The following is a 26,541-nucleotide window of genomic DNA, read 5'->3' as shown; positions in this document are numbered from 1 at the left end:
TAAAAGAGCTGCACTGCTTGGTAGTTTGTTATTTTATTATTATTTTATTTTATTAACATATAAGGCCCCAAATAACCCAAGACAAGATTACCTGAAAGAGCATCTCCCCCCCCCCCCCCGCCCTATAGACTCATTATATCACTACTATGGCTGAAGTAGACCCTGTTGGTTGTGTTGCAACCTCCAGAGTTCCGTTTTGAGGCAACATGGAGATGGGCCTTTATCTGTGTTTGCACCTGTGCTATGGAATGAACTTCCCTCTGCAGTATGGCTGGCACAAACAATGATCTACTTCCATTGCTTATTTTTCCTCTTCGCCCAACCCTTTCCCTCACCATTGATGCCAGTTTTTAATGACTATAGTACTGTAATGATGGTGTTCTGTTGTTTTATGTATGTTTTCTTTCTTTGCTGCATTCTTTTACTGTTGTATACTGCTTTGGGATTTTTTTAAAAATGATAGAAATGTTTTTAATAAATAATACTTCTTTGATCTCCAATGGCTGCCTTCCCAAGGAACTGTAGAATTGTACCCAAAATGATTCCTTATGCTCTGTTCGAAATGGAACTGGAACTGGAAATGTGTTCTTACACATTTTAAGCAGGAGCTAGCTTGTGTAGGCAAAATAGATCCGGTCCACATGACAAACTAGTGATATCGGAGGGAAAACATATTTGCAGTGCTTCATGTATATTTTTATAGTTAAATATTTTTTTAATTTTCTTTTCAGAAAAACAAGATTGTCTGCATCATGTTGTTCATGAACGTTTGGGCGAACTCCTGCGTGTGCTAAAGGCAATCATTAGCAAGCACCAATGTCTTAATTCAGTTGATATTCTAAGTGCTGCAGGAACAGTCATCGCAAAAGTGAAAGGTGAGGAAAAGGAGAACTTTTACAACTTGATATAGTAAATAAAGTTGCCTTGTGATGTAACACAGATGTTGCTGTTAGCACTCCTCCTGTATTTACTTCCAGAGACACTCAACCATATAATTTGCCAGAGGAGGGAAATGCCAAACCAATACCTCAGACATGTGAGGGACTGCTAAATGAGGAACAGAGCTATTCCTCTCTTGATAACACACAGCAGGTGCATGCTAGTCTGCAAATTTTGGGGGTTTACAAAGTTAGATGAACACTGTTTTAAACAGTTTTGTACTACAACAGAACTGCGGGACTTAGCTTGTTCATAGTGATTCTGGAGGGACCTTTGTTTAATTTTCAGCTTATCCAAGTCTTTACTCAGACCAATGCACTCAAATTGCCCAGTGAGAAAAAAGTCATTTACTGCAATAAATTAAAAGTACCAGTCTATTTGTGTTGCATATTTTCATTTAAGGCAGTGAGTTTTATGTCTGTACAGGTAGCAACCATTGAAGACGCGTAAAGTTGGCGCATGATTGCTAACATGTGGGTTATTTTGTACTCAGAAAAGGGCAGAATGGGGGCAGGGTGGGGTGTAATGGGGTGGGGAACACTCCGCTGACGCACACAGTAGCTAGGAACAGAATGCCTGTGCGGAATGGTCGCCACTTGTATTTGAAATATATGATATGCTGGTAACTTGTATGTATACTGTTGGGTAAGATTGAAGTTAGATGTACAGGGTTTATCAGCTTATTTGGAGGAACAGTTGTTGCATAACTTTGGGTTCAAGACGGGAAAGAGAAACCACAAGTGCACGAACAACTATGTTGTGAAACTGTTGTGAAACCGTGAGACTACTATTATTAACAAATAGCAATTCTCGGGAGCTTTGCTGATCATCAGCCAGTTCTCGAGCGTATGTTTAACCTAGCCTCTGCAAGATACTCAGCCTTGGTTTTCCCCTTTAGCTGGTCCTGGAGAAATTGAGACAGCCTCTTCCTTTTCTTGGGTCTAGACAAGGGTTTCCCAAACTTGGATCCCCAGCTGTTGTTGGACTACAACTCCCATCATCCCTAGCTAGCAAGGCCAGTGGTCAGGAATGATAGGAATTGTTGTCCAAAAACAGCTGGAGACCCAAGTTTGGGAAACCATAGTCTAGACTACGAGTAGGGAACCTTACAGTTTCAAAGCCACATTTCCTAATGGCTAACCTTCAAGGGACCCAGGTGGCACTGTGGTTAAACCACTGAGCCTAGGGCTTGCTGATCAGAAGGTCGGTGGTTCGAATCCCTGTGACGGGGTGAGCTCCCGTTGCTTGGTCCTAGCTCCTGCCAACCTAGCAGTTCGAAAGCACGTCAAAATGCAAGTAGATAAATAGGAACCGCTACAGCGGGAAGGTAAACGGCGTTTCCATGTGCTGCTCTGGTTTGCCAGAAGCGGCTTTGTCATGCTGGCCACATGACCTGGAAGCTATACGCCAGCTCCCTCGGCCAATAATGCGAGATGAGCGCGCAACCCCAGAGTCGGTCACGACTGGACCTAATGGTCAGGGGTCCCTTTACTTTTACCTTTTAACCTTCAAGCTAGGGGCACAGGCCAACAGTGAATAGGGTCAAAACAAAAGTGGTAGAACCTATGTAAGCAGGGCAGAGTTGACAGAATACATTTGTTGTCATATATACATGCAGCACATAGAATCATAGACTCACAGAGTTGAAAAGGACCCAAGGGTCATCCTGTCCAACCCCCTGCAATGCATATCCATGCACATGCATGCAATATGTTACTTCTCCTCTCCCAGCAATTAGATTTCACTTTTTAAAAACATTATTCAAATCCTGTTGTCAGTGGGGGATTTTTTTTTAAATGAAGATTGCAGCTGGAAAGGGTTCTGTTGTGTCCAATAGAAGGCTTTTTTCAAGCCAAATTGCTTGGGAGGGAGGGAATGGTATGGGCTATATGGGGAGCCCTCATGGGCTGCATCTACCCCAGGGGCCACTGGCTCTTAGCTCCTGCTCTAAAGACTGTAGCCACAATTACATGCCTACCTCAGAATATCCAGGGAGCTCCATCAGTATTGGGTCTCCATCATGCCATCAGGACTACGAAACAACACAGGATTCGTGTAGATCAGCAGTGGTCAGTCTGTGGTCCTTGGGCCCACATACATCACTGTGCCAAAATCATGTCATTGGAGGAAGCCCAACAGGAGGAGAAAAATAGGAATGGAAGCTGAAATAGAGTGATAGAATGAAGAGGGGGAAAGCTTTCTGCAAGTGTTCAGTTCAGACCGCTGGCAAGAACTCCCCTTCCTCCATCTGTATCAGGTGGAGAGGAAGAAGGTGGAGAGAAGAGATGACATCATCTGCCACTGACTTAACATAAGTAGAATTTCCATAAATTTAGAAGTCACGAAAATACATTTTGGGGGGGAGGATGGAAACTTAGGGGAAATTTTTTAATATATGCCATAGTGAGGACTTCTTTTACAAGCCAATACTTATTTTACTGCTTTAAAACATACAATTTATAACATAAAATCATACTTTCTGGCATATGTATGAATTTTACATTGCACTCTTATGCATAGGGTCATAGAATTGTAGAGTTGGAAGGAATCCTGAGGGTTAGTCCGCCCCATCCAATTTGAAACTATACCAGAACCTGCTTAGTTATGCAAGTGTGCTAGCAGTTTTATTTCTGTACCACCTAAATCACGCAGCCAAATAATTTACTCAAAAATAAGACGTAATTGCACAAAAGATTGCAACCTCAATAGTGTAAATGCCTGAGTTGCCAACATTGAACCCAATGGGATTTCCTTCTGATTAGACATACAGTACATAGGATTGTGTTATTTTGTAGCAGGCTGTCCAATCCATGTCGCAGACCTTGGTAGAGAGGTGGAAAGATTGACCACAAGGGAGGCGCCAACCAAAGGGACAGGAGATGTTAAAGGATACCAGAACAAAGCAAGCAGCAATTCATAAACAACAAAGGTCCTGCATGCTCCTCTTGTGAACATAGTATCACCCCATAAGTCATAGGCAGCCAATATAGTGCCCTTCAGATACTGTTAGATTGCAATTTTCATCAGCTCCATACATCAGAACCAATGATTGCAGGTGATAAAAGTTGCAATCCAACCATGTCTTGAGGGCACCATATGTACTAGGTTCAGAAATGCATCTTGCATTTGAATATTTGAGACTCAAAGCATATGTCTATAACACAAAGAAGCAATTGTTCTCTAATGCTGTGTACTGTCTTACATAAAAATAGAAAGTGAGTAAAAAGTGTCTTAAAGCATTTCACACATTCCAAAAGATAAATTATTTAATAACTTTTTTTTAGTGTCCCTCCAAATTTTTGAGTGTGTCTGTCAGGCTTTCACATCTTATTTTTGGGCCCCTCAAAAGTTTCCTCATCTCCGTTTAAAAAATAGTCTTAAGTCATTAGCCCTAGCACTGTGAATCTTATTTTCATCAGGGATGGAAGTGCTTGTCATGATGCTATCACTGAAGCAGATCTCCTTTTTCAGGATAGAGAAAGCCTTGCTGGCACTACCAGCAAGGTGCTGAAACCACCTCATGCCATACTATCCACCACAGCCAAGAAAGCAGCTCTTACCACCGTTATAGCCTTGAGACATCCCTTGTTTGAAACCACAGAGAGCTGCTGCCAGTCAGTGTGGACAGTATTGAGCTAGTTAGGGTGGCCGCTGTGAGGGATTCCCCGTTTCCCACCCCTCACTGCTTTAACAACAGAGGCTCTCCCTGTGCTTCTATACAAACGGGAGTAAACCTCCAGTGTCCAAATTGAACTTTTCTCCAGGGTACCTCAGGGCTCTGCGTTCGAAACCTATTGCCACCAGTGGGGTCTCCCTCCCATGGATCCTTACTGCTACAATTTGACTCTCCCTTAGGCAACTATGTGGCTCCCTTGGCTTTCCTAACCAGCCCTTTGTATGACAGGAGAAAAGCAAACAGTTTCCTCTTCCACAGGAAAGCTTTGTTCTCGCCTCTTAGTCACACCTCTGAAGGTACTGAGACACTGCCCGAGTCCACGAACGTTTAGGCACATTTAATTTTATTATTTAACTTGAAAACATGGATTTCTCTGGTTCTTAAAAGTGCATATCTTCTTCTCATATAATACAGACTTGTTAATACATATCCTGCATCTTGATAATAACGGTTATAACCTTTCTTCCCATCCACCCAAACCTAACCTCCTGCTCCCTCTCTAACCCTCCACTCCCCAACCGCCAACCCCCAACTGCCTTTCAATTTAAAATGAGAGTCATCTTAGAGATCCATAGTTAAAAGTGGAAGTCAGCAAATGTCTCCTCTTTTTTGCTCTTCAAAAAATGGCACCCTAGTTAGGTTGACCAGTGGTCTGATTCAGTAAAAGGCATCATCCTTTGTTGTTTAGCTGACCAGATGAAGAGCCATAGTAGTTGTTATTTATTAAATTTTTATACCACCCTTCATCTGAGGATCACAGAGCTGTTTACAATATAAAAACACAAAGTTACACACATAACCTGTTTTGTTCATTTGTAGCAGATTTGTTGAAGGATACAGTCTACATTCTGGATCTATACAGTGGTACCTCGGGTTGCGGACCTGATCCGTTCCGGGGTGCCGTTCGCGCCCTGAAAAGTCCGCAACCTGAGCGGCGTTTTTGCATGCGCTCATGGCGAAACCCGGAAATAAACACTTCTAGGTCTGCTGCGTTCGTATCATGAAAAAACGCAACCCGCAGCAGACACAACATGAGATATGACTGTATTCCTAAAGAGTTTTAAAATTAGTCTCACTGAAGTCAGGGTCTGCCTTCAAGCATGCGAGGTAGACTTCTACTCCTATTGTTACTACTTAAATTATCCATATAAATTTATCTTTTGTTGGGGCCCAGGATAAACACTTTTGAAATGCCATTTGCATTGATAATAATAATAGTAATAATAATAATAATAATAATAATTTCTTATTTATACCCCGCCCATCTGGCCGGGTTCCCCCAGCCACTCTGGGCGGCTTCCAACAAAACAGAAATTCTAAAATACAGAAATCCATCAAACATTAAAATACAGAAATCCATCAAACATTAAAATACAGAAATCCATCAAACATTAAAAGCTTCCGTAAACAGGGCTGCCTTGAGATGCCTTCTAAAGGTCTGGTAATTGTTGTTCTCTTTGACCTCTAGTGGGAGGGCATTCCACAGGGTGGGTGCCGCTACCGAGAAGGCCCTCTGCCTGGTTCCCTGTAACTTGGCTTCTCGTAGTGAGGGAACCGCCAGAAGGCCCTCGGAGCTGGACCTCAGTGTCCGGGCAGAACGATGGGGGTGGAGACGCTCCTTCAGATATACCGGACCGAGGCCGTTTAGGGCTTTAAAGGTCAACACCAACACTTTGAATTGTGCTCGGAAACGTACTGGGAGCCAATGTAGGTCTTTCAGGACCGGTGTTATGTAGTCTCGGCGGCCGCTCCCAGTCACCAGTCTAGCTGCCGCATTCTGGATTAGTTGTAGTTTCCGGGTCACCTTCAAAGGTAGCCCCACGTAGAGCGCATTGCAGTAGTCCAAGCGAGAGATAACTAGAGCATGCACCACTCTGGAGAGACAGTCAGTGGGCAGGTAGGGACTCAGCCTGCGTACCAGATGGACCTGATAAACAGCTGCCTTGGACACAGAGTTGACCTGTGCCTCCATGGACAGCTGTGAGTTCTCCTAAAATAGTAAGCATAATGTAACTATAAAAAACTGAAACATCTCCCGTAAGTGCACTAAGTGAGTGTTGTGGTTACTGTGTTAAAACAGAGAGGCCTGGGAGAGTTACGATAGTGATCGTTAACTAAATTGCAATTCCCGAGAGCATTTATTTTGCAATACCATGAGGAGATAAATTTTTCAGGAGACTGGCATAAGTTCCAAAGCTTAAAATCACAAGGCAAAACTTAAGTGAAAAGTCTTGTACAAGGCCTTAGAGACATGGTATGAAGTTTGTGGTTTGTTCCAAAATTAGCAATTCCACTGCCCTGCCACACCCTTTCATTACTCTCCACTTGTATCTGTTTTTTCTTCAAACATCCTGTTACTTAAAAAAAAAACAATCAAATGTAATTAGAGGAAATATAAAGACTTTTAACATCTTGTATTACAAAATTTTGAAGCTTTTAAGAAACTCCAAACATGTCATCTAAAGAAATGTGAATTTGCTTTACTAACAAACACTTGTTAAATAACAATTGCAAAATTGCAGTAATCTCAAGTTTCTGGTGTCTTTGCCCTGGAACAAAGGGCAATCTGGTAGTATTCTACAGCACATACATTTAAATCAGTGAATATTTAGAAAAATATAAAGTTAGAAAATTTATTACATAGATGACAAGTATCCCTTTAGATTGATACGCCAGGTTGTTATATAAGTCCTTGAATAGTGGTTTTGTTTTCTTTAAATGGTGGTTGGTGGCGTATGTTTACATTAATCCTTCCCATTTCTGTTAAGTTGTATGCTCAGTTGAAAATGTAGAGGCAAAGATAGTTGCCATTTCCAGACATAGAAATGGTACTACTACTCATTGTTGTCCGTGCTATTGTGTGCAGCCAGGATGTCCTGGGGAAAGACTCTGTTCAAAGCTGATGTTAAGTAATATCAGTGTGCCAGTAATGGCCGAAAGGAAGGCTATAGGAATCTTTGGAGGGAAGTGTTTCAGGAAGAAGGTAGGAGTCTTGCACTTTATATCTTACATTTGTCCGCTTGCCTGTTTTTAAAAAACGTAAGTGTGCAATCTTTGTCTTGTTTGGAATTTCAGATTATGAACATAGGGCTACAATCCTAAATAAACATAATGGAACTAAGTTTTTGAATTCACTGCTACTGACTTCAAAAAATGATTTGTGCCGTGAAGGGAGCAATGAAGAATTGCTTCCAGAACAGGAAAGTGTGTGCGTTTCTTCTGGCAACATATATTTAGAGAGAAATAGTTAAACAACTTGCATTGTATATTATACTTTTCATTTTCTTGCTTTCTTTCCTGGCCTTCTAATTTCCATAGTTAACCATTTGTCTGAAGTTTGGAAATCGATTTCCTGACAGAATTTTTCTCCAAATGCCTAATGTAAAATTAAATCTTGATTTATATTTGTGTTGGGAGTATTGTAATGTGCAGTTATATATTCATTTTTCTCAAGAAGAAGTCTTAGTGCTTGAATATTATACAAGGGAAGCATACGATTTTAACAAAACTGAAAGTAGTTGATGATACCTGGCATTTTGAAAGTTTTACTCTTTCTTACTGAAAATAATGATCAGTGCAATAGAGGATTGCTTAGTTCAAGACTCATTTGTTAAAATGCTTACAATGAATACAAACATACATTCTAAAGTTTAGCAGAATTGATTTTGGTGCATATTCAATGAATGCCGAAGCATTGTTTTCAGGACGTAGAATGTATGATGAAACTTCTTCCACCACACCTAGAATTTCTGTTTGTCTAACTGTTACAATCCATGTAGTCTAAGTAGCTCATTAGCTTATCATAGTATAATTACTAGAGAGTTAATTTGTATCCATTTACTGGAAAAACTCTTCCTTTCACAGAGGAAGTCTAATGGAATATCCGGCTTAGTATATTTGTTATCTTTTTGTGTTTACACACCTGGCAGGAAACTTTAGTTTTTTTGCACAATTCATGATGTAAGCTACATGATCTTGTTCCAAATAAATTTCTTTCTTACAAGTTTCCCATTTTTAACCTCTAATTATACATCCAATGGTTTTTCTTCTATTCTTCATTTTTAAAATTGAACTGAAGATTGGGATTTGATTCAATGTAATCATTTTACTGTGATTGGTAAGAAGTTCTTCAAAGCAGAAGTGGGAGAAAGTACATGGAGATCTGGTAGATCACTGAATGGTTTGAGATAGATCAGCAAGGATTCCAATTCCCATTTAGCGCTAGCATAAAAATAACTTTCTCCCTTCTAAATTAGGCTTCTGAAATGAATAAATATTGGTGGGAGAGAATCAGGAGCAAACCCTTGTGTAAAAGGATTGTGAACTCTGTTATGGAATTGAAATCAAATTCCTGAGCAGAGCATGTGCTTAGAGGAACCCTGTTCCTTAATTCTAAGTGTATGCTGCCCACCCCCAGACTCCACTGTTTTGCAAACAAAGCAGATGGCACAAGCCTGCCCCTGCTTCAGAGTTTGAAGAAACTGTTTTCAAGCAGCTATCTGTGAAAAATGGGAACTGTTTTGAGGAGTGCCATATGTGCCAATCTTCCTAGGTATCAACATTTTAATAGTATCCTTAAAATTTTGGTCACTAGCGAATGATTGGGATGTAAACTAAACACACCAAAGCTGCTGTTTACCCTGCTATCAGTAACACTTTGCCTCTACATTTTCCACAATAGAGCAAATAGCAGCTTGAGAAAGAGAGATTACAGATGGAAAAAATGAATTTGGTTCACATTTTTAATGAGCAAGCCTAATTGCCAGGCCCAGACTTTTTTTGTAGGTCAGAATGTGGTTATCAATCAGATTATGCACTTCTCTGAATTTTCCCATGCAGTTTTGGTTCAAAACATATGCACAAAAGCATATTTTATGGGGAAATGTGCACAAAAATGTGTATTTTAGGGGTATGTGAATTGAAAAAATGCAAAACTACATATTTTAGGGAAATAATGTAGAAAAAATGCATAGTTTAGGGAAAATGATACAGATTAAATGCATTTAATGCATTAAAAACCTGCAAGAATTGATTAAGTGCATAGGAAAGAAGAATAGAAGAAATAGAGGAATAGGATGAATAGAAATAGATCCATTTATGCCTAGGAGAGAGGCTGTATGATTTCTATTGGGTAAATAGCACAAGGGGAAAGGATTGACCCTGCTCCCTCTGTGGTGCAGTACCAATCCAGATGAGCCATTCTTCCCATCCCACTCTGCAATTACTGGAAAGAAAAAGATTTCCATAATCTTGTCTAGTGGAGCCCTAACTAGTCTGATCTATTATGGGGTATTATTCCTTTATGTAGATTATATTATGTAGATTATATTTTGTTTTCCTGTCTCTGAAAAACAGTTACCACATCTAAGTCCTTTGCTAAGGGAACTTATTATACTTCCCTTCTTGTCATGAGATGTAAAGAATTCTCAGGTCCTTAAGCAGCTTTTGTAAGTGCAGAAACTTAACATTGTTTTACATTGTCAGTTTTCACACATAGTCATTTTAACATGGCATTCCTGAAGAGGGTATCATGGTAGGTAAATGTAGTTTAAAATTGTAGAAAGCAGGCTTATAATATCAGTATACTGCATTTAATGAATATTTGGGCATCTAGATGCTACTGTCAAATTTATAGATGTTCTATGTTCCCCAACAGGTTATATAGATAGCCCTGTGGTTTGTCTTGGAAGCAGTTTCATGGCTTGTGAAAGTACAATCTGATTAATGTACTCTTCTTTGTTTTCTTCCTTAGCTGTAAACTTCAAGGAAGTTAATGAAGAAAACAAGCGAGAAGTCCTAAGTGAGATATTCTCTTCTATTGACACACTGGCATTCACATTTGGCAACATGTAAGTAAAAAATAATTAACTGTTCGGTTTGTTTCCTAAAGCACCTTAAGTCTCACCTTCTTTGAACTCTGCTGCAATGTGACACTTTTGTGTTTCGTCCCTTTTGTCCATTTGTTGGTCTATACTTTACTTGTCCCCCTGCCAATCCTGTTTTGGACTACGTAGATGCTGCTCTTACAATATGAGAAAGAATGGGTATTTGTAAAGTCCTCTGGCTGAGAAACTTAATTTCATTGTGTTCTGGTCCACTCCTTTCTTGTGACTGCTTCTTCATAATCATTTCCCACAGTAGCGCTGCCTATTTGCTCCAGTAATTGCAAAGGTACCTTAAGGGCAAATTAAGAAACTATGGCTGTGTTTGGACATCTTACTAAACAATGATTTAAAATGATTTTTGTTGTTGTTGAAGAAACATGCTAATGCAAGATATTGAAGAGCATAGTCTCCCCCACACACTCTTATGCTTCTTCTGCCCTCCTCTTGTACAAGAGGTTTACTTGGAAGAAGTTTACTTGGATTAGTTTCAAGCAGACCAATTTCAAACTGTGACCTCTGAACCTGGTTTATTCAACCATAGTTAATGTTAATCACAGTTCTGGGTTCTGATGATGCTAGACGGTGCCATAAAGCAGATGTTTCCAGACTCCTCCCAGCTGCCCAGGATGAGGAGAGGGCAAACATACGAGCCTGGGAGGTAGCCAGGCTCACTCACATCTCACTGAGCCATAGTTTAACATGACAGCTGAATGCTTTCCATGTCTGCCCAATGGCTGGGAAAATATACTCTTGCCTTCTAAGTTTGGTTGACTCTGATTTCAGTGAACCAAATCTTGAACTACCAGTATAAAACAATTTGTAGTAAAATAGTTTCACATCTAGGTTTTGTATCTATTTTTTACTTATCTTTTACAGGCGGAGGACGCCTTAAATAAACCCTGAACATTCTCATGTGGTTGTCTGTTCTGAGTATTAGGTAGACATTTTGTTCTCGTATAGCAGGGCAAAGCATGAGTGAATTTTCTTCTGGTTCTCATGGCAGAGTTTCAGACTTCCTTATGGGAGATGTGGATAATAGCTCAACATTGGGTCTTCCCGTATCTCGACAAAGTCAGGTAGGGTAAAAATATTTTTTAAGTTGTTAAAATACATTTTGCATTTAGTAATATTATAGAAGAGAGCAATATTTTTTTGACTATCCAGCAGGATCAGTTTAAAATGATTTTGTTGTTGTTGTTGTAGAAATATTCTAATGCACAACTAAAACTGATGTTTTCTAAGAACTAATAAGCAGTTCCTATCTGTAAATATATATAAGGCCTAATTTAAAGTAGCTTCTCTTTGGAGGTTCTTTACTGTGTTTATACAAAAGTAGTTAAGGTGCTTGGGCCAAGCAGATCTAAAGTAGGAAGCTGCAAATTAATTGCTGTGTCAAATTGTATTAGATGAAAAGTAACTTTCAAGCCCTGTTTGTGCTTCAGCTGCTTTAATGGTACTTGGTAAATTAAGTCAATGCTTAATCCAGGTAAGATGAAGATATTGTAGGTGGGGAAACAGATTCCTCCAGATAGAGATATGCAACTAGTCATAAATGGGGTTGTGTACCTCCTGAAGAGCTGGCAGTTTGGTAGTGAACATGGATGATGCTGACTGGGGATGCTCAGGTGATAGCAGTGGCCAGGAGTGCTTTTTACCAGCTTTGACTGGCTCACTAGCTGAGACCCTATCTGGAGAGAATGCATCTTACTCCAGTTATCCATGCATACTAGTGACATCCAGGCTAGACTGTTATAATGCACTCTATGTGGGGCTGCCTTTAATGATACAGTAGTTCTGAAACTTTGACTGGTACAAAAGATGGCTACCCAACTGCTAAAGGCAGCTAAAGCATATCACACCTGTGTTGCACCACTTGCACTAGTTACCAGAGTGTAACTAATTTACTAGGCCTAATTTAAAATGTTGTTCATTTATTGCATTGTCCTATTTTTATTTTGTTAAATATTTTTATTTAAAGTTTTCTTGGTTTACAAAGGTATGTGCAGTGTCTCCTTTTTTCAAGTTACATTTTCCATATGCCAGTTTCATTTGTTGAGACACTAGGGTTACATTAGGAAGAAAAAGGGGGGAAGAGGTGGAGGGGGGACAGGCGAGTGGGGGTGGGGTCAGGAGGCGACGTTTCTAATTTGCTTAATGTATGTGTGGGGGTTTGTGTCAGCGTCGTTTGTGTGGGTTCTCTTTGCTGTTCGCTTAATGGCACTTGAAAACCTTGGTTGCAGCAAGCCAGCTGATGGGGGGGGGAACAAAACCGGAAGTCTCAAGGAACATTAGAGGAATGGTATAACCAATGTGGTCTCTGTCATTAGCAGAAAATCTTACTAAACAAGTGTCAATAGGGTGGTGCAGGCAGTTCTGCCACACAGGGTGCTGAGCCGATGGAGTGCAAAATTGGCCTTGCACAGGGCATCATATTATAGCCCTTGATGGCTACCCTTATGTGCTTATGAGGCAGCCATCTTTTTTCTTTATCATGTTCCTAGTAGGCTATTTTTTTAAGAGTTGAAGGAAATATTGGAGGCATTGCCTCTCACTCATTTCTTTTGTCCCACTGCAATCTTTCAGCAAAGAAATTTTTGCAATTTTATGTTGGCTCTTTTTGAAGCACCCCAAAGAGAATGGACTGAAAATACAGTGTTCAGTGATGCTTCCATCATATCACCTTCAGCTCTCTGAAAATATCACCTGTCGCCAGCCAGTTTTCTAGTGTGTTGGTAGAGGAGAAGCTAATCTTTTTACCTTCTGTCACATTGAGAGCTTCCTTGATTGACTGAAAGAGGTGTGTAACTGAAGTTAAGCATTTCTAATATGCTTAACCTGCAAGCAATTGGCACATTGTATGTAAACCAGATTTTATGTTTCCACTGATGCATGTTCATGCTTCATTTGTTGCACCCAGTCCACATACCATTTTGCCAAAATTGGCATCTGTTGTGCAAGCATAGAAACTGCAGTAATTGTACTTGTATTTATTGCTCTTGGGATGCTTTGTAAAATGTGTTTGTACATGTGCAACAAACACATGTTGATTATTTGTGACAATTGACGCTGTTAACCCCATACCCAGTGCCCGCCTTATATTCTAAACATTTTAAAAGCTTTTTCTTATGCCTAATAGACTTTGCCTGTCATCATTGTCCAGATTCATATGAGGTTGACTAGCTAGAAAGTCTAATTTTAAATGGTAGTGCATGTTAGTAAGGTTACCTATGGGCGCTTTATAACCTTTTTTGTATTTTCCTTTCCAATTTTATTTTTGGATGCCGGGGGGGGGGGTTCTGTTCGCTTTTACACCATAATGGATATTTGGGCATTTTTATTTCTAATGGAGAAAAATGGCAACAATACTTCCTTTGCATCCACTTTGCATGGACAGGGTACTGTGCTATTGAATTGGAAATATGTTTTCAGGAATATTGTGCAAAGTTTAAAATACACTTGGGGTCATGCTTTGGCTATGCATCAAGTTCATTCATAAATTAGCCACTTTTTTCAGGGGGAATAGTTAACTTACTTTGTTAAGTAACCAGCTCCACCAAAGCTTTAAAAGGCTGTTTGAAAATGTTTGACACCTTGAAAGGCTTTCTATACTACCTAAATTGTCTTGCCTTTTTCAACCATTGTAGATTTAAAAGGGAATGGAGTCACTGGGCAGGAGTGCTTTCTACTCCATTCTCTTGCTATGCCAGTATTGAAAAATGCCACATAGTTAGTATGTTAAGTGTTTAATCATCTGTTTGCTTAGTTGATGCTAACAGCCTGCATTTTATTGAATGCTAGTCTTTTGAAAATCTTTCTGTGGATTCCGGGGGCTCACTGCACGAAAAGGATGACGTACAAGGTTCAGGTAAGCATTACATACAGTGATTTTGGTCTCTGTTATGTTTTTAGACATGTAGAAATAATGTAGACATAATAAAATTTTCTTTTTTACTATGGGGGGAAACTACTGGTATTTAACAGAAGTGAGTTTAGAACTGAAGTTAGCCCCATTGAAATTACAAAACCTCTGTGTTATTAGAAGTTGTAGCATGAACTTCAGCTATTAATACATTTTTTTCCTGTTTAGTTCATTACAGAAGAAAGTTTTATGTTGGCCATATGATTTGTTAGGATTTAATTCTGTGACCCTTTAATTTGTTCTAAAAGCCCTGTCAGTTCAATTTAGTGTCAACTAGCATTTAAAGAGAATCTCAAGATCAGAGCTGCTTTAGTCTCCACAGTTGCCTGATACAAGCTGTGCTGTTGCTGTGTGGTCATGTCTAAAATTCACTTTTTTGCATTTGACATTTTATTTTCAGGGCACCTTAGAGCTGAAGAGATTGATAGTGTTCTCCTAAGGAACGATAATGGAATTGAATCAGCTCTGTCCTATGCTAAGGCATGGTCAAAATACACGAAGGATATAGTTGCATGGGTAGAGAAAAAGCTTAACTTGGGTGAGTGGTTCTTTCTGGCATCTAATGAGCTTTGTCATGATGGAATTAAATCTGTTGTCAGGATTGTGCTACAGACTGTCAGTAATGTGATTTCTAAATTAGTAGCTGTTCACTGAAATGAGTGGAACTGTTTCCTGTTTCCTGTGACTGAAATATTTGTAGCAAAATAGTGTCTGTGTACTGTTAAATGAAGACTACAGAGAAGTTTATGCTTGCTCTTACTGCTCTCACTCACTATGTAAAACTGGTCTTCCTTCCCTACAGAAATGGAATGTGCTAAAAGCCTGGCAAAAATGGCAGAAACAACTAAAGCTATTCTTGGCTCTCAGGTGAGTGTTCACTTAATAAAAATGCACTGCTAATAATATACACACTTTTCTGTTGATTATGGAAGTTCCACTGAATTCTTCTTTGCTGTTTCCTTTATTTGTAGTTTTTTTCTATTTAAATTCTGATGAATATTCTTCTGGCTTTTTTTTTTTTTTTGCTACTTGAAAGTAAGAAAAATTAAGCAAACTTTTTTCTTTTCTTTTACAATATTTTATTCATTCTTACAAGTGCAACTCTGGAACTAGGTTTTTTTAAACTGATCATTTTGTCTTACTAGAATGAAGGTTTACGTAAGGTTATTAAAGTAATGTAACAACTTAATTTTGTCACGGATCTGTCTAAAGCACTTTTCCCACTTAAATCAGTGGGAGAAATTGACCTGGAGGGATACTCTACTAATTTACATGTCTTGGCTTACAGGATTACATGCCATTCCAATCAATATTCATAAATGCGTTCCAAAATGATGTAGAGAACAGTCAGCTCTGGCAACAAACGGCATCAGCTCTCCAAACTAATAAATTTGTTCAGGTAAAACCAATTCTATTTAAAAGCTTTTTTACATGCATAGCTCACAGGCATATATATTTTAGCCGTTGACATTTCCTTACACAGTCATTGGATTTCTCTCATGTAGCCACTCCTTGGAAGGAAAAGCGAACTGGATAAACAAAGGAAGGAGATCAAGGAGCTTTGGCAACGAGAACAAAAGAAAATGGTTGGTATATTTGAACATAATATATTGTGGGGGGCATTCAGGGATGTCCATCTGCTTGCATAATGGAAATCTTCTTCCCCCAACATCCCCCTGTGTTTCCCCAAAATCTGCTTTGTAGGTTTGGGGAATTGTGGAACTGATTTATGGAGGAGGATTTATAGTGCAGGAAGAGAAGCCCCATTGCATGAGAAGACTTCACTTGTACTATGTGGGATATCACCCTTTGTTTCAGATAGAAATTCTAAACTTCCAATCTTACCTGCAGAGCATACAATATAGGCATTCAGCATACATTACTTACTGTAATACATTGGAAAAGTTTACATATTTTAAAAAGAAAAATCCACTAGTTACAATTTTCTTCACATTTATGGCATAAAGGCCACAGTTCCTATGCCTTCCCATACTCCCATTCCCACAGTCCAATGTCTGGATGATGATGATGATGTGGATGATGATGATGATGATTAAAAAGCTTTGAGTTAGAATATAACGTGTCACATTCTACAACATGGAAACTGCTAATATTGAGATGCTTTCTTTTGGAATGAGCAGCAAGAACTGGAATCCACCGTTAAAAAAGCAAAGCTATTGTATCTTCAGCGGCAAGATGAATATGAAAAGGCAAAATCATCAACTGTTCGTGCTGAAGAGGAGCATCTGACCTCCAGTGGGGGTATTATTAAAGATGTCAGTAAAATTGAGAAGAAACGAAAACTTGAAGAGGAGGCTCTCCTAAAGGTAAGGAAACTTCTTTAGATGTGTTAGCAATGAAATGCAGTGTTACACTAGTTCTTGGAAAGATGTGATTCATAAGACATGTTGGCTTGTACTTGTGAAATTATAAAGTGCTTTTCTCATAGACTACTAAAGGTAGGGTTTCTTTAGGTATTTTAATAGGAAGTTTCTTCACCATCACTCATTCTTTATATGTTTAATTTGTTGTAGGCTGAAGAAGCCAATGAACATTTCAAAGCCAGCATGGCTGAAGTTGAAGAAAAACGAAATGATCTAGAAAATTTCAAAAGTGATATCTTAACCCAGCTACGGGAACTTGTTTATCAGTGTGACCTCACACTTAAAGCTGTAAGAATGTGTTCCTTGTGTTCTAGATGAGAAGAAAATCATTATTGTTGGACTATCATGTGTGAAAATGATTTGAAATATATCTCTGAAGCATTATAGCCAACCCTGCTGGTATATGGACTAAAGCAATATTGGTTTTATTTGGGCCAACCTATAAGCTGTGGTGTAATAGTGGAACATGAACAACCCATGCTCCTTCTACATTTATAGTTTTAGCACAAACCATAGTTTGCCAAGCTGCTTGAATTAGAAGGCTGTGCTTATTGTTCGTACTCCCAACCCAAGACTAGAAACCCACTTCAGACCATGGTTTCACATTCTGGTTTGGAAGGCTTGGCAATTATAGCTTTCCAGTTCAGATGCCCTGACAAAATCATGGTTAATGCTAAACAGGAAACTGATAGTTCTGGTTACAGGTAGGTAGCCGTGTTGGTCTGGATCGAAGTAAAATAAAAAAATTCCTTCAGTAGCACCTTAAAGACCAACTAAGTTTTTATTTTGGTATGAGCTTTCGTGTGCATGCACACTTCTTCAGATACAGGAAACTGATAGGAAAGCCATGAAGAGAGGGGAAACAGGCAAGTCCATGACTCATTGCTCATCTTCCATACCCATGGTTTGGAGAACTGTCTTAATGGTGTCTGTATGATTGTTTCATTCAGTATATTAGTAATTTTTAAAAGTAGTCTGAAGAACTGTCTAAACAGATCCACTTGCCTAGTTCAGAGGTAATGGGGAATGAGGCTTTTCCATAGTGCTGAAAGAGCTGCAGCAACCCTTTGTCTTGTGCACCTCCTGCTCTCCTCTTTCCTCGCTGTGAGTTGGAGATCAGAAATGCCAGATTCATTGGTTTTTCTTTATGTGCATTGGTACTAAGTAGAGAATCTCTTCATGTTCCTTCATCTTGAAACAACAGTGAGCCCAACCTTCAGAGCCTTACCTCAAAAAGTGGCAAGGGGGGGGGGGAATACAGCTGCAGCTTTGGTCCGCCTTACCTTTGACTTAAAGCGTCTGTGAATTGAATGATAATAGCTTGTAGTAGATTAAATAGAATACTATTGTTCCTAGCACCCCGTTTTTGAAGTCTGTCCAGAATTGAGTGGTTTCCTGGTACTATGATGTCAAGCACTCTGAATTGCTAAATAGTGCTGCAAAATTTCTCATAAAACTAGACAAGCTTCACACAACATGTGGCAAAAGATGTTTGTGAATGGTTTTTCCATGAAGTTGTTTATTTCATAAATTGGAATATCCATCCAGATAACATAAGTTTCCACAGCTTAATTATAGCAAGCCATTCATGGAAGGCAGACAACATCAGGAAGACAAGCAGAGGAGTTCATGAGGTTATGTATTAGTATAAAGTGTCCATTTGTCTTTGGGAAGAAAGGCTTAGAATCTTAGATGATAGATCTGTTTTGTATACGGTACATACTTGTTATTTAACTTAAGACATACATCAACTTATGTTGAATTAAAGGTGACACAGCTTTTTTGTAAATGTGGATGATATCGAAATGGAAGGGTTTAGCATTAAATTTCTTCTGCAGCTATGCCTTGCATATTAATCCTTAACTTTATAATAAATAGACCTAAGCAGCATCTTGAACGAGAGGCTGGCCCATATCACATTTCTAAATATGGAAGCTTGAGGCTTCTAGTCAACTACAAACACTGCAATTTGTTTATATTCTCTCTTCAGATTTCTGAATACCGATAGACTCAGTTTTTCAACATTTTATAGTTCTCTTTTCTTTCTTTTTTTGGTTTTGCTGATAAGCAAAGTGGCTTCCATGACTTCTACCAGTTCTTCTTCCCATTACAGCTCCCTGTGCCCACATCCCATGCTATACTAGAGGGTCTCCAAAACCTTAGGAAGGGCTTTTTCAGGCATCTAGGGGGCTTAAGCAAGGTGTGGTGGGAACAACCTGTTGTGTAAGCTGAGTTACACTCATGCTTCTTTGGATCCAAACCAGTACCACTACAGGCAATCAGAATTCACCCTTTTGCTGACTTCTATCAGTCTCACAAAACAGAGGTTGGTTTAACTATAAATACATCTTGCATCCACATGCTTTCTTGAAACCTAAGTATACTGACAGAAGGGAAATGGAGAAGTTTAATAAAAGTTGAACAAACTATGACAGAAATCTGTAATTGTGATTGGTGACATACAGGCTAGTTTGTTTTTTAAAAAATACAGTACCTGAAAAAAAATCATTTGTGAACTATTTTTGTAAGTTTTAAGAGATGCAGGGAATATTTCAAACCTTTGTTTCTTGAAAAATCTCAGTTTCAAATATCTTTTTGTTCCACCCAGGCAACAGTTAACCTGTTCCAGATGCAGCATGCCCAAGTTGTGTCTCTACCAGTTAACTGTCAGTCCCTCTGTGAGAGTGCCAAGCTTTATGACCCAGGACAGAAGTTCTCAGAGTTTGTGAAGAATTTGCCAAAAGATGATGTTCCCATTGAATCGGGTTCCTTTGAAACTCAGAGCTCCCAGGTTGGAGGGTGAGAGCTCAGATACCATCTTCACTTACTTGGCAGCAAATGTGAACAAAATGCTAGAGGAATGCAGATAGAAAATAAAAGAGTGAAAGAACTTGTTACTTTAATAAGTCAGGCATTGTTGAAAAATGAATGGAAATGGGTCCTAAAAGACAGGTGACTTTTCATAGTGTAGAACAGAGTTTAGTATTTGTTGTTGATTTTTGCTGAGGATTTTTTTTTCATTTAGCCAAAAAAAGAAAGATATGCAAAAGGTACCTCAGCTTGCACAAGTTCTTGGCTCTCACTTAAGTTCGTTGTCCACCCATTTGCGGCAACAGTTGATGCTTATCACTATGTCTATTCTTGTTGCTGAGCACGAGAATTTGGGACAAGTGGGACTTGCAACAAAAAATACTGCAGGGTGAGGAATTCCTGGTCAGGATACTGCATTCTGTTACATCCTCTCTTCCCATTTTCCAGTCGTCCTCCTCCCACCAGAAAGTCAGCATTCTGTGGCTGTTGAAGATGCTCAGTTCTCATTGAGATGTTTTGGTGGTTCGACCCTAAAAGCTATTTTGTCTTTTAAAAATATTGTACATTAAACCTTGGGGTTTCCAGAAGTCTGCTAAAAACCTCCTCTTTTGAGCATGGGTGGTGCCATTTAGATTACATAAGCAATGTCTCCGTCTGAGTATTGGAAATATGGGGGTGGAATGATGGAAGCAGTATTCAAAGTTAGGCCTGTCAGACTGTTCCTGTGTGTTTTAATACCTGATGGGCTCTTACACTGCTTAACCTCTGCAAGACATTCATAAAATCCTGGAAATGTTTTATTTATAAAAACTTTTGTTTGCAACATTTAATATCAGTATTAAGTCCGCTTTGGAACTTGATTAAATACTCATTTTTTGTTTTCCGTTTCAAAAAAGCTGAATATAAGAAAATGTAACTCTTTCAAAAGTTCTTAACTTAAAGCTTGAGGTAATAATAGCCAGGAAATTTAAAGTTAGTCTTGGGATACTTGTCTGTAGACTTCCGGCCTGTCATTAATTTGTCTTAAATCCATGCTCCAACATTTCCAGAGATAAAAGGGGCTTTCACCATGCACTTCAACTAAGTCATCCAAAGAAAGCACCTGTTTTAGTCTTTTGTCTTGAGCTCTCTCATGATAAATTACTATTATGATAGATAACTAAGTTGTTAAGGCTATTACTTAGGGAAACACGGGCAGCTTCTGTTGTGCTGGGAGGAGAAAAGCTGATTAAGCATAGACTTCCTGCTGCTGAACATGACTAATAAGCTCTTTCTGTATTTGGATGTTGTGGGTTTTTTATTATTATCTAACATTAGGGTGCAAATATAAGAAGGCAGTGGAAGTTGCATTTGACAACTTAATTACAAAAGACCCGTGCAGAATTGGTATGCCTTATACCTTAATTGCAAATTGAATCAATAAACTCTGCTGATGGATAAATGCTGTAAGCACCAAAAGCTTACGTTTGAAAATAAAATACCGGATGAAACAAATTTCATCCTACCACAGAGAGTCCCACAACTAACTAATAAATATTATATGCCCTTGTTCTTTGTTCAAACACATACACTCATTTCATTTCAAAACAAGGCAAAAAAGCATAAAATCCAACTCAGGACATGCTCTAGTTGGACTAACCTGTCCCCTCCATCTACTATCTACTGTCCTGTGGGAACGATTCAAGAGATGGGGGGTGGGGGCAGGCAAAGACACATTGGAACCTGCTAAGGTGGATATTTCCAAAAATAAAAATGCTTTTTCCTCTCCCCAGGGTTTTCAGTAAACGATCAAACAATGTCCATACATCACAAGGAAATTTATCCCAGTGCTCAGGAGATTTTCCCGCTCAGTTACTAGAAGACATCACAAGTCCAAGCTGTCATCGATCTCAAAAGATTGGAGAAAAAAGATCATCAAGCACCACAGATGTCTCTGGTAATATTTTAGTAGGTTTCTAAATCTTAATGATAAAGTACGGTAGTCTTCCTTTAAAGGTCACTACAGTAACTCATTGCCAGTACTCAGATGGTTATCGTAATAAACAAAAGATCATAATTAAATTAAATTAAATCTTTTTAGGTTATTGCGGTTTTGCTTTCTGTTTTGTTTTGTTTTGTTTTTCACTGATTTTTGATTTTAACATTAGTACTTATTTTGGCAAACCAGATAAAATATGACTAGAAGCTGAATAAGTTTATTCTGCTTCCAGCACAAGCCAAGCAGCAAATGTAGAAAATTGTTGAAATGCTTGTATTTTAATAGTACAAGGTTGACTTAAATGTTTTATTTCACCATTTGAGTTCATTCTTTTTCTTTTCTTAAAGCTGTGCGTGGCCCCCCACCATTCAGATCCTGGTCAGTTGGTAACCAGAGTGGAGGAATGTGCAGTGATTCTGAAAGTGCAGGAGGAAGCAGTGAATCACGGTCTGTAGACTCTCCATCTGCAAGCCCAGGTACAGAGAATATTAATTTTCAAACACTAATAAAATCTTGACAATGAATAGTATATATTGGGTGAAATTTCCAGTTTCAGTGGCAGTGGGCAGGGGAAGGCATAACGAGTGGACTGACTGACTGACTACCATCTGGGGCAGATGCTAGATGTTTGACCCCTGTCCTCCACTTCAGTTGTCCCACTCTCCAGAAGCTACTGGTAGTTTAGCTGTTGAGCATTCTGATCTAGTAGTGCTGTTGTTGAAGGCCACACCAGTCCATGCTGATCATGTGTAGCCACAATTTTATCATGAATGAAGGGGCTGACCTAGTGTGCATAACGAAAACTGGGATGGGTAAGCTGGGTGGCCCTCACCTGACTCAGGTGGGGGTCAAGTGGTGGTGTTGCTATTATCCATAGAAGAGAGATAGTCTGCATTGGTTTGGGGTCAGAGAGATGGACCGGGGGTGCTTCTAGTTTATTAATTACCCTGTTACCTATCAGCATCTTGTGAGTTTGCTGTGATGGTCTCTGGTGTGGCATTGGAGGACCCAAGGACAATAGACTTGGGTTACATCAGTATCCACAGAGACTGCAGTTGGGCCAGCTTGGGACTTCATGGTCTTGGTGACAGCCATGGGGCTGTGTCAACTGGTCATCAGTCCAACACATTGTGCAGGGCACTGTGAGCATTTTCACCCCTCCCATTCTGAAAATCTGGTGATATCTGCTGTTGAGAGGGAACAGTTAGGAATTGTTACTTTGTTGTTTTTCAGTCCTGACTCTGCTCTCTGCCGTGTGCTGTGTGCAGTTTAATATCTTCTGTAGACAAGATGGCTAAGTGAGAGGCTGTAACACTCACAAAGCCAGATCTGTAAATATGCAGTAGTTAATAGAAATAAATGAGGAATGTTTTGAAACCTCTACAAATGCTTCTGCTGTTCACTGCTGATTTGGTGCTCATAAAGCCCAGTTATGAGTCCATGATTCCCGGGTGTATGCTGAAGGTGTTCCAGACGTCCTGCCCAGGCATAGGGGCCTAAGAAGACCTGGACAGATCCTGGCATTTACCCACATATGGTAGCAGGCGGATGGTTGCTGGTAGCAGACTGGTGGTTGCAGATGGCTATTGATGGTTGGATAATTGGATGTTTCTGATCCATTTCCATCTGATGCTGCACATCGGAGTTGAGCTGTGAGCTGAAGCTGTTTTTCAAGCTGCTGTTTGATTTACAGAAAGGTATGTTGCTGGCTGCCAGGAAGACAGCAGAGACGCTTTTCCAGTTTGCCTGTTAATTGTGCTGAGTGGGGAGAGAAGTTGCTGAGAGAGTCAAGAGTATTTGGGGTGCATGAAGGGAAGTGTCTTGCTGTTAACTAAACACAGGCATGGCTTCTGCACATTCTGGCCAGATGTCTCTATCTTTTCCTCTCCTTACACCAGAGACCTATCCTACATGGCAGGTCAAAATGAAAGCACTTTTACAAAGGGAAAAGCTTTACCATATTATAGAAGATGACCCCCCTAATGAGGATGATGATGGATGGCCAGCGTGGCATGAGGCAGACATGAGAGCCAGGGGGACAATTATTCTGAGTGTCCAGGACCAGTTGTTGGTCAACTTGGAGAACCAGCAGACTGCACGGGCTGTTTGGAATAAACTTCGAGATATGCATCTAAGACAAAATGCAGGATCCAGTGTGCTTTTCTTTAAAAAGCTGTGTAGGCTGGAATTGCAGAAAGATGGTGATTTGCCCAGCCATCTAGCCCAATTAAAACGTCTCAGACAGGATCTTGTCCAGCGAGACTTAAATATTTCAGAAGCTGTTTTTGCAATGCTTATCATAAACAGTTTGGATGAATCTTATGATGCTGTAGCTGCTCAATTGTCGTCTTTGCCCAATGACCGTCTAACAGAAGATTATGTGTCTAGCGTGCTCTTGAATGAGTGGGATCGCAGACAGACTGCTAGAGAAAGCAGGGACAAGGCTGTTGGAAATGCCTACAAGCCTTCAACAGGGGAAAGTGAAAGTGTTGCAAAAGCTCTTAAAATGCGCCGCTGTTTTTCTTGCGGAGAGGTCGGCCATTTTAAAAATCAGTGTAAAAACTCTTCAAAGAAGAAGGGCAACTTCAAAGGCAAAGGGGGAGGAGGCCGAAAACCCCAAGGGCCAGCTGCATCAAAGGCTTTGATTTCACGCAGTTCTAATCAACTCACACGTTCTGTTTTTGTTGTCGACTCAGGAGCCACAAGGCACGTGGCCAATGATAAAAATCTCTTTCTTCATCTTGAGAAACAGGGAGGAGCAATTCATCAAGCGGATGGAACGACTATTAAAAGTTTGGCTCAGGGAACGGTTTCTTTGCAGAGCCTTAATGCAACAGTTAAAAATGTTATGTATGCTCCTCATTTGCAGGATAATCTCTTGAGTGTTTCTCAGCTAGACGCTCAAGGATTTAAAGTGGTGTTTGCAAACTCTCGGTGTGAAATTCTTCGAGACAACAAACTCATTCTTTATGCTAAGTGTGTTGATGGTTTATATGTATTGCCTTTTGTTACAGGTACAGCTGCTGGAGCAACTAAAGAAACTGAAAAGGCGTGCTGTAATATATCAGTAGATAAGAATGAGAAATTGCATAACCATTGTATTCATGATTATCATCGTTTGTTTGGTCATTTGCATTTCCAGGCAGTAGGTAAAATGCAAAATATGGTTGAGGGCATGAAAGTTCAAAAGTGTCCTTATCATATGAAATGTGTCTCATGTGCAGAGAACAAAATTAAGCAAGCTCCCAAAGGTACAAAATCTGGGAGGGAGGTTAAGAAACCTTATGAGATTGTGCATGCAGACTTGGTTGGACCTCTAGCGCTCTCTAGAGGAAACTCATGTTATTTTTTGGTTCTGATAGATGCCTATTCTAGATATGTTTGGGTCTATATGTTACAAAAGAAGTCTGAAGCCTTCTCTAAGTTTCAAAAATTTTGTGCATGGCTCAGGAATGTTCACGATGAGCATGTACGTTGTCTTTTCACTGACAGGGGTGGAGAATTTTGTTCAGAACAGTTTGAAAACTTTACTGCAGAACAGGGCATAGAGCACATGACTGCCACGCCCAGATCTCCATGGCAGAATGGTTTATGTGAAAGAGTAAACCAGACCTTGCAACAAGGAATTAAAACTCTGTTGCATGATTCAGGCCTACCCAACCCCTTCTGGGCTGAAGCTCTATCGTGTTTCACCTATATTTACAACCGCAGGTATCAATCAGCCATTGATTGCACCCCATACGAAATGCTGTTCAAAAGGAAACCGTTTGTAAAACATTTAAAAATTTTCGGTTCTGAAGTTTGGGTGCACACTCTGCAAGGTGACAAACTGAGCAAATCTGGTCAACATGGCATTTTTCTAGGTTATGAAAAAGGTTCTTATCGTGTGCTGATGACAGACACAAACACAATTAGGCTGACCAGAAGCATGGATTGTAATCCAAAATGGGACAAAGTTGGCATTTTTCAATGTCATCCCATTTCAGATGATGAGGTGGTGAAACCAATTAACAAAGAGGCAAAACCTGTAATTGATGCTGATGGTAGCACAGATTCTGACACTGATACAGATGATCAGAATGAAAAGACCTCTTTTAAGAAATCAGATGGGTCTGACACTGATCTAGAGGTAGAATCTTTGCCAGATACAGGTCACCATTCTCCCAAGGAGGAGGAACCAGACCCAGAGGATCCCAGAGTATTGCGTAGATCTGAGAGAACTACCAAGGGACAAGCACCTAAACGATTTTCTAAAGAATTTGCTAAAGCTGCTATTTCAGATATGGCTGCCACTAGCAATCCAAACTCAGTTTTTGAACCAACTAACTACAAAGAGGTTCAAAATTTACCTGAAAAAGATGCCGAACCTTGGCTTAATGCCATGAAAGCTGAATTGAATTCCCTAAAGCAAAATGACACGTGGGAATTGGTTCCAGTAGAACCAGGCATGAAACTTGTAGACAGCAGGTGGATTTACAAAACCAAGACTGATCAGACTGGTAAAGTGGTCAGATATAAAGCCAGATTAGTTGCACGTGGTTTTTCTCAAGTTCCTGATCAGGACTATCATGAGACATATTCACCGACAGTCAAATTTGAGACAGTTAGGCTGTTGATGAAAATTGCTGCAGAAGAGGGCATGACCATATCTCATCACGACGTAAATACTGCGTTTTTGTACGGAATTCTCAATGAGAGTATTTACATGTCACCGCCAGACGGAGTGCAGATAAAAAAGGGAATGGTGTGTAAATTAAAAAAATCCCTGTATGGTCTAAAACAAAGTGCTCGATGCTGGCACACTAAGCTGACAGAAGTGCTGTTTTCCTTAGGTTTCCAGCAAGGAAAGGCTGATTCTTGTGTTTTTGTTAAAGAATCTAACCAGCACAAATTGTACTGCATTTGTTTTGTGGATGATATTTTGTTTTTCTGGAAGGATGCAAATATTT

The 26,541-nt window shown here is 39.7% G+C and overlaps 1 protein-coding gene across 4 annotated transcripts in view; it reads left to right on the top strand.

Annotated features, from left to right (window-relative positions):
- The window catches only part of ARHGAP29 (Rho GTPase activating protein 29), a 64,591-nt gene that overhangs the window by 26,146 nt on the left and 11,904 nt on the right, over nucleotides 1-26,541 (top strand). For 3 of the 4 annotated variants that reach the window (XM_035121520.2, XM_035121517.2, XM_060276719.1), the window contains exons 3-15: nucleotides 732-875; nucleotides 10,368-10,464; nucleotides 11,504-11,576; nucleotides 14,299-14,365; nucleotides 14,820-14,957; nucleotides 15,222-15,286; nucleotides 15,708-15,818; nucleotides 15,925-16,005; nucleotides 16,561-16,746; nucleotides 16,954-17,091; nucleotides 19,412-19,602; nucleotides 21,387-21,550; nucleotides 21,940-22,068. In XM_035121520.2, the coding sequence (XP_034977411.1) occupies nucleotides 732-875; nucleotides 10,368-10,464; nucleotides 11,504-11,576; nucleotides 14,299-14,365; nucleotides 14,820-14,957; nucleotides 15,222-15,286; nucleotides 15,708-15,818; nucleotides 15,925-16,005; nucleotides 16,561-16,746; nucleotides 16,954-17,091; nucleotides 19,412-19,602; nucleotides 21,387-21,550; nucleotides 21,940-22,068 (1,584 nt within the window). Of the gene's footprint in view, nucleotides 1-731; nucleotides 876-1,473; nucleotides 7,599-10,367; nucleotides 10,465-11,503; nucleotides 11,577-14,298; nucleotides 14,366-14,819; nucleotides 14,958-15,221; nucleotides 15,287-15,707; nucleotides 15,819-15,924; nucleotides 16,006-16,560; nucleotides 16,747-16,953; nucleotides 17,092-19,411; nucleotides 19,603-21,386; nucleotides 21,551-21,939; nucleotides 22,069-26,541 lie in introns of those variants that run through there. The other variant, XM_060276720.1, reaches the window with a different exon arrangement.

The sequence above is a fragment of the Zootoca vivipara genome, chromosome 7 (assembly GCF_963506605.1).
Source record: "Zootoca vivipara chromosome 7, rZooViv1.1, whole genome shotgun sequence".
NCBI classification, from domain to species: domain Eukaryota; kingdom Metazoa; phylum Chordata; class Lepidosauria; order Squamata; family Lacertidae; genus Zootoca; species Zootoca vivipara.
The sequence above is the reverse complement of the archived record's forward strand: the minus strand, read 5'-3'. Positions and strand labels throughout refer to the sequence as shown.